Genomic DNA, 7844 nt, shown 5'->3' on the forward strand with positions numbered 1-7844 from the left:
CAACTGGGGCTAAAAAGAGGCTGACCAATAATTTAAGAATAATCGGAGAATCAGATGGAAGCTTTTAAAAGTTCTGACATGTTTCTGGAAACCTGGAAGGTCACGTGTGTGTGAGTGCGCACATGCCCCCAAAAGACCTGATTAGATCATAATTCCTCACTTCAGGCTGACCTTGAGACGCTGCACAGGCGGGAAGCGAAGCCTAAGGCAGAATCATAAACTGCCTGAATGAACATTGAAGGCATGTCCACACACACACACACACACACAACCCCTCAGCAAAGAAAGGGAGACTAATCAGTTCAAGGAGAGCTCTTAGTTCAATCATTAGCTGACCACTAAGCTAATCAAGCAGACTTCAGACTTCAGTGGCCACACACAACAAAAAATGCAGACTATATAGAATTAGCGCAGGGACTTCCCTGGTGGTCCAGGGGTAAAGTATCCATCCTGCAATGCAGGGAACGTGGGTTCAACACCTGGTCGGGGAACTAAGATCCCACATGCCACAGGGCAACTAAACCTGTGTACTATAACTACTGAGCCCGAATGCCTCAACTAGAAAGCCCGCATACCAAACTACAGAGGCCATGAGCCCTGGTACCCACACACCACAACTAGAGAAGAGAAAACCACACGCCACAACTAGAGAGAAGCCCTCGCACTGCAATGAAAGATCCCGCATGCTGCAACTACGACCTGATGCAGCCAAAAATATAAATAAATAAATAAATAATTTAAAAGAAAAAGGATTAGTCCAGGAAAATCACTAAACAAACAAGTAGTAATAACAACAAAACAACAACCAACCTGAAGAGGGGGCAAGCTTATTTCCAGAATTATCACATTACATTATTTGTAATATAATTATCTTATTTAAGGTTATATTATTTTAAATGTTCACTTTTTTTTTTAGAACTTTTATTGAAATACAGTTAACAGACAATAAACAGCATATATTTAGAGTGTACAATTTGGTATCCCAATCTCCCGATTCATCCCCCCCCAACCCTCCCCACTTTCATCACTTGGTGTCCATGTGTTCTCTACATCTGTGTCTCTATTTCTGCCTTGCATTTACCCTTTCATAGTTGTTAGCATTTGCTTTATGTATTGAGGTGCTCCTATATTGGGTGCACATATATTTAAATGTTCACTTTTAACAAAAACTTATATGACATGCAAAGAAACAAGAAAGAATGGGTCATATTCAGGGGGAAAAGGCAGGCAATAGAAACTATAATTCTGAGTTATTTTCTTTTTGGTTAAAAGCTGTCTCTGAGGAACTACAAATGTTGACTTACTAGACCAAGCTATTAAACAGCTGTTATAAATATGATCAAAGGACTAAAAGAAACCATGCTTAAAGAATTGAAGGAAACCATAAGAATGATGTATGAACGAATAGAGAATAGCAATAAAGAGATAGAAATTATTTTTTAAAAAGAACCAAATAGAAATTCTGGCCTTGAAAATAAAAAATAGAGGGGCTCACAGCAGATTTGAACTGGGAGAAGAAAGAATCGGTAAACTTGAAGACAGGTCAATGAAGATTATCCAGTCTAAGCAACAGGAAGACAAAAGAATGAAGAAAACTGAACAGAGCCTCAGAGACCTGTGGGACACCATCAAGCTACTAATGTGAATATAATAGGAATCCTAGGAGGAGAGGGGAGAAAGAAAGAGGAAGAAAGAATATTTGAAGAAATAAACTTCCCAAATGCGAGGAAAATCTGCATCAAATCTGTACCTCTAAGAAGCTCAACAAACTCTAAATAATATAACCTCAAAGAGGTCCACATTTAGACATATCATAGTCAAACTGTCAAAAGACAGAGACAAAGAGGGAATCGTGAAAGCAACAAGAGAAGCGATTCATCACACGCAACCCCCGCACACACTAAAACACGATTCCCCGGAAGCCTGCTCCTGGACACAACCCAGGTAGACGGTGAGGTAACAATCATTTTCAAGTCATCAGTAGCGCCAGTCTATTGGTGGAGTCAAAGATGGAAGACGAAGTCTTTCCAACCTTCCAGGTTCTCCCTCCACTTTTTAGAGTCTCTCATTTGGGGTCCTATGTTGCCCCTCTCCACCCTGTGACTCAGGACTGAGGAGGGACAGAGGGGTCTTTGCAAACAGTGTTAGGGGAGCCTGTGAAAGTGACATCACTAGGGATCTGATGTGACAATGACGGCCTGCCCTCTGAGGGCTACGGGACTTGCACAGTTGGGAAACAGCTAAGCAGTAAGTACCTGTTGGCTTTAGATTTGTTCTAAACATAGTGTGATATATGACATTTCCTTTAAAAGTAAGTTACTGACCCTGAAGCATAAGATTGAAGATTAAGCATGTGCCTTTGACTCATGCTTTTATATCTATATAGACACATGCTTACAGTGTTATATTGGACTTTGTATCTAAATAGGCTTCCTTGTGTTTGATATTGTACTTACTTTATCTCTTTCTCAAAGATAATTTAAGTGGTAGTGAGAAAAACTTTGAAGATCAATTTCTTCCAACATTCTAACACAGAAGACGGCTGTTCAGTCAGCTGATGTTTACTGAACATCTATTAAATGTACCAGAGGTTGTGCTAGATGATAGACATAGAGATGGGAGATGAAGTGTTTCTAGCGGGATGGGGTGGTGCGGGGGTGGGGAGGTCACTTGTTCAGTCTGAACTTGGTGGGGGAGTTTCAGGAGAAGCTGCCTAGGGGAGGGGACTCCTTATCTGAGTCTTGAAGTGTTAGCTGGATAAAGTGAAGTGGGCTTAGGCAAGACTATCTCAGGAGAGAGAGCAGCATGGCGTGGAAGTGGGGAAAACTCTGCATGTTTGAGGAATTCCAGGTGGCCAGAGCCTAGGTGTCAGGGGAGACGGCAGAGGGATAAGGCTAAAATGTTTGTAGGGACAGGTCATGATTATCCCAGCATGCCACTGTAAGAAGACTGCAAATGACACAAAACAGTAACTATAGTTATCCTTATTTCTTATGTATTGAGCACTTGCTATGTGCCAGGCACTGTGCTAGGCCCTTGACATACCCATTTATTCCCCACAAGAGCCTATGAGGTAGGTTCTGCTCTAAGTGGGTAAAGTATACTCTGTTGGGAAAAGGAGTCCACAAAGAGACTAGAACCATCAGGGAAGTAGGAGGAGAACAGAATGGCCTGGCGTTGTAGACGTCAAGAGGGAAGGAGAGTCAAAGAGGATTCATGCCCAGTGCTGCTGAGAGCTCAGCAGGATAAGGACTGAACAACTAGCGGGTCACTGGTGATCGTAAGAGGTACAGTTACACGGAGAGGCTTGCTGTAGGATGAGGGTGCAGAGCCAATAACAGGAATGGGTGTGGTGGTTGTCAACTGCTCTTTTATGAAGACTATTTCCTTTTCTTCTCTCCCTCCTCCCCTGGGCCAGCTGCCCTGAACTGACTTTTCCACTCAGCTTTGCGGTTCCCTCCTCCTCATAAAGGCAGACACGCTCTGTTTCTTTGTGGAGAGCAGCCCTAAAAGGAAAGCCCACTAAAAGCAACGCTGGTGTTAGACCTGCAGAAAGTGTGAGGCCAGAAAGAGCCAGAAAATAATGGCTGGGGATAACATGGATGCGGTGAAATGTAGCACTGGGTGATAGTTGGTATCTATGGCAAAAACGAAAGAGGAATTTATTCAACTGTTTCAGCGAGTTGTCTAGTTAGTGCAAACATTGCTTATGGAGTAAGAAATAAAGCTCTAGTATACTTTGGAAGGTGGTCACTTTCGGCTTTGGGATACGTCCAGGAAACACTGTAGAAGAAAGTCAGAAGCCTGCACAAGTGTTTCCTTATTGTGTAGGGCACGCACTGGGGACAGACAGGTCTCACACACAAAAGGGGATTTCTGTAAACCTTACTTTGTTGTTTGTTGAAAAATATAGTTATTTTCTTTAGTGATAGCATTCAGTGTTTTTAAATTTGCTTCTTAGTGTGGGTGTCTGTATATTTTCCTTCAGCTGCAGGGTTGTATGAGGAGGGAAGCTTTCATTTGAAATTAGTGACCAAGTTGCTAAATGTTTTCGTTATCCATCGGTCCAGCACTTGATACAAACGTTGTCTCTCTTTCACACACACACACACACATGCCAGCTATGTGTCCTTCCTTATCCCCAACTCCCTGCTCCCAAGTCAGGAAGTAGAAAAAGAAGGAGAAAGCCCAGACATCTCCTTCAGGGCTTCACGGTGCTCCAGGGTGTGGTGCTCGGCAAGGCCCGCTGAGTGAGGCCAGACCCTGGCAGCTGCTTCCAGAAAGCTCAGCACGGGAATCAGTGCCCTCGCCATGGGCACACACCCCTGTCTCCCCGGCACGCTAACTGCTGACCCACGTCCAGACCTCCTTCTCATCTCTCAACCCACCTTTCTTACAGGAATTTTTGTCTTGGTTCTGACACCTGATACATCAGATAATGGCAATACTTGGAGATCTCCCTGCCTCCCTCCTTCTTGCCTTCCTTTCTTCTTTCTTTCCTTTGTTTCTTTCTTTCTTTCTTCCTAGATTTTATTTCATTGTGAAATACAATGCATTTACTGGAGTACATAAAGCATCCACATATCTACAAATTAGCAATTTTTAAAAAAAATAATGAACACGTACGCAACTGCCTCCAAGTAAAGAAATGGTGTAGTACTGCCGGCCGCTCAGAAGCTCCTCTCCTGTTCTCACACAATCACAACCCTTAGCGTCCTACCTCCCTACCTCATTCCTCACACACAAGTAATTACTATATATTTAAAAAATGTTTTAGTTTATATTGGAGTATAGCTGATTGACAATGTTGAGGTAGTTTCAGGTGTACAGCAAAGTGATTCAGTTATACATGCACATATATCTATTCTTTTTCAGATTCTTTTCCCATGTAGGTTATTACAGAGGATTGAGGAGAGTTCCCTGTGCTATATAGTAAATGGGTCCTTGTTGGTTATCTATTTTATACATAGTAGTGTGTACGTGTTAATCCTAACCTCCTAAGAAATTATTATCTTGACTTAATGGGACTCAAGTCCTTGCTTGTCTTTTTTGTGTTATCATCTAAGCATATTTCCCTAAAAAATAGAGTTTAATTTTGTCTGTTTTGGAACTTTTTCTTTCAAAGTCTTTGATCCTGCTTCTTCCTTTCAATATTATGTTTATAAGTTTCATCCACATTGTTGCATGTAGCTATGCTCTCTGTTGCGTGAACAGACCACCACATTTGAACTCCATTCTATTGCGATGGTCACTGGATGGCTTGCAGTGTTGAGCTCTTATAAACAGAGCTGCTTGAACATTCCTGTACACATAACCTGGACACAACTTCTAAGTTTCCTCAGGGCATATACCTGCAAGTGGAGCTACTGGGTCATAACATATCTCCATTATTCTTCAATACGACTGGCTACCATGGGAGAGTTCCTCTTTCCCACCTCCTAGCCAACATTCAGTGTCGTCTTTCACCTTTTGGTTTTAAACTTCCCAAAATAGATGCTTCTACTAAAATCGACTCCTCCAGGTCCGTGGGTCTCACCTTCTATTTCCCATGTGGCTTAAAACAGAGGACATGCACACGTGTGGCCCCCTGCTGTGAGCACGCCCAATCAGAAGGTTATGAACAATTCCCAAGTGAGAAAGCCAAAACCTCAGATGTATTCTGGTTGATGTAACACAAATAAGTCACTTGGGGCTGGGGCACTTGATTATTTAAAAGCAAAACAAAACTGTGACATACCTCTTAAGTGATCATGTCACACTTGTGTGTCCTGACACCCTGGTTGAGAACCATTGTCCTTGTTGGCTGATATTCTATTATTTCAGTAGCCTTGAGCTTGAAAGTACTGACTACCTCTTCAGTGCAAAGCCATGACTACCCAGCATCTTTCTCTACCAGAGCTTGTCCCTCACAAATACCACCAAGGGGACAAAGAGAACAATGGTTAAAATTTCCCAATAATGAACCCTCCTACACTGTTGCTGGGAATGTAAATTGGTGCAGCCACTATGGAGAACAGTATGGAGGTTCCTTAAGAAACTAAAAATAGAGCTACCATATGATCCAGCAACCCCACTCCTGGTCATATATCCAGAGAAAACTATGATTTGAAAGTGCACCCCAATGTTCATCACAGCACTGCTTACAATAGCCAGGATATGGAAGCAACATAAATGTCCATCTACACAGGAATAGATAAAGAAGATATGGTACATATATACAATGGAATATTACTCAGGCATTAAAAATAATGAAATAATGCCATTTGTAGCAACAGGAATGGACCCGGAGATTATCATACTAAGAGAAGTAAGTCAGACAGAGAAAGACAAATATCATATGATATTGCCTATATGCAGAATCTAAAAAAAATGATACAAATGAACTTATTTACAAAACAGAAACAGACTCACAGACTTAGAGAATGAACTTATTGTTACGGGGCCGGGGCGGGGTTGGGGGGAATGGGAGGAAGGAATAAACTGGGAGTTTGGGATTGACACGTACACACTGCTATATTTAAAACAGATAACCAACAAGGACCTACGGTATAGAAGCGGAACTCAACTCAATACTCTGTAGTAACCTAAATGGGAAAAGAATTTGAAAAAGAATAGATACATGTGTATGTAAAAAAACAAAAAACAAAACTGTAAGATTAAAAAAAAAATCCAAATAAATGGCACAGACTCCAGGGCTTGCTCTCTGGGACACGCTACTCATGTACATGTTCTGTCTGGTGCCTCCACAGGGTTGGACCAGCTGACCTGGACTTGGCCAGCGGCCCTGTCTTCCATCGCAGCCACCCCGCCATCCTGGCCGACCAAAAAGATGTTTCCCTTCAAGGTGAGCAAATGGATGGGGCTTGCCTGCTTCCGCTCACTGGTGGTCTCCTCATCCAACATTCGCCAGAAGAAACTAATCCACAAGCTGCAGGAAGAAAAGGCCTTTCGGGAAGAGATGAGACACTTCCGTGAGAAGACAGAAGACTTCAGGGACAAGATGTGGAATTTCCGCAGCAAGATCCGTGCTTTCAGGGGCCAAATCTTGGGCTTTGGGGAAGAAGAGAGACCTTTCTGGGAAGAGGAGAAAACCTTCTGGAAAGAGGAGAAAGCCTTCTGGGAAATGGAAAAATCTTTCCGGGAAGAAGAGAAAGCCTTCTGGAAAAAGTACCGAATCTTCTGGAAGGACGATAAGGCCTTCTGGAAGGAGGACAATGCCTTGTGGGAAAGAGACCGGACCCTCCTTCAGGGGGACAAGGCCCTGTGGGAGGAAGAAAAGGCCCTGTGGGTAGAGGAAAGAGCCCTTCTGGAGGAGGAGAAGGCCCTGTGGGAGGATAAAAAGTCCCTCTGGGAGGAGGAGAATGCCCTCTGGGAAGAGGAGAAGGCCTTCTGGGTGGAAGGAGGTGTTCCGGCTGCGGAGGAGCAGATGCTGGCAGGCGGGCACCACAACGGCAACGGTGGTCCTCGGTCGCCAGCCTCCATCCGGGGCAGGGCATGAGCGCAGGCGCCGAAGCGCTGCGGGGTCCACGCTCTGCTGGACTGGGACTGGAGGCCAGGGTAACCCCACGTGCTGGAGAAAAGATGCTCTTATTTGTCTCCTGGCTTCAAAAGATCTAATAAAGTCCTGAGGAGAGGTCTGGAAAACCAGCTTCTGTGAGGAGGGCCAGCTGCATTCTTCCAGGTTTTGTGAGACTGTGAGGTCATAGTCCCACCCTCCAGGCCGCACTGCTGTCCGCAGAGCTGGGTTCCGTGAGCAGCTTCCCGCGAGCCTGGCATGCGTGGGAGGGGGTGAGTGGAGACCCTGGACTCTCCTTAAAAGTGTCAGAATGGGGCTGGGGGTGGGG

General features: G+C 44.0%; 1 protein-coding gene across 1 annotated transcript; it reads left to right on the forward strand.

The window, feature by feature from the left end:
• Positions 1-6677: 6677 nt before the first annotated feature.
• Positions 6678-7498, forward strand: CCDC70 (coiled-coil domain containing 70). Its single transcript, XM_057706999.1, has one exon. The coding sequence runs from the start codon at positions 6830-6832 to the stop codon at positions 7496-7498; it is 669 nt and encodes a 222-aa protein (XP_057562982.1). The 5' UTR covers positions 6678-6829.
• Positions 7499-7844: the final 346 nt, after the last annotated feature.

This window comes from Hippopotamus amphibius, chromosome 14 (genome assembly GCF_030028045.1).
Source record: "Hippopotamus amphibius kiboko isolate mHipAmp2 chromosome 14, mHipAmp2.hap2, whole genome shotgun sequence".
NCBI classification, from domain to species: domain Eukaryota; kingdom Metazoa; phylum Chordata; class Mammalia; order Artiodactyla; family Hippopotamidae; genus Hippopotamus; species Hippopotamus amphibius.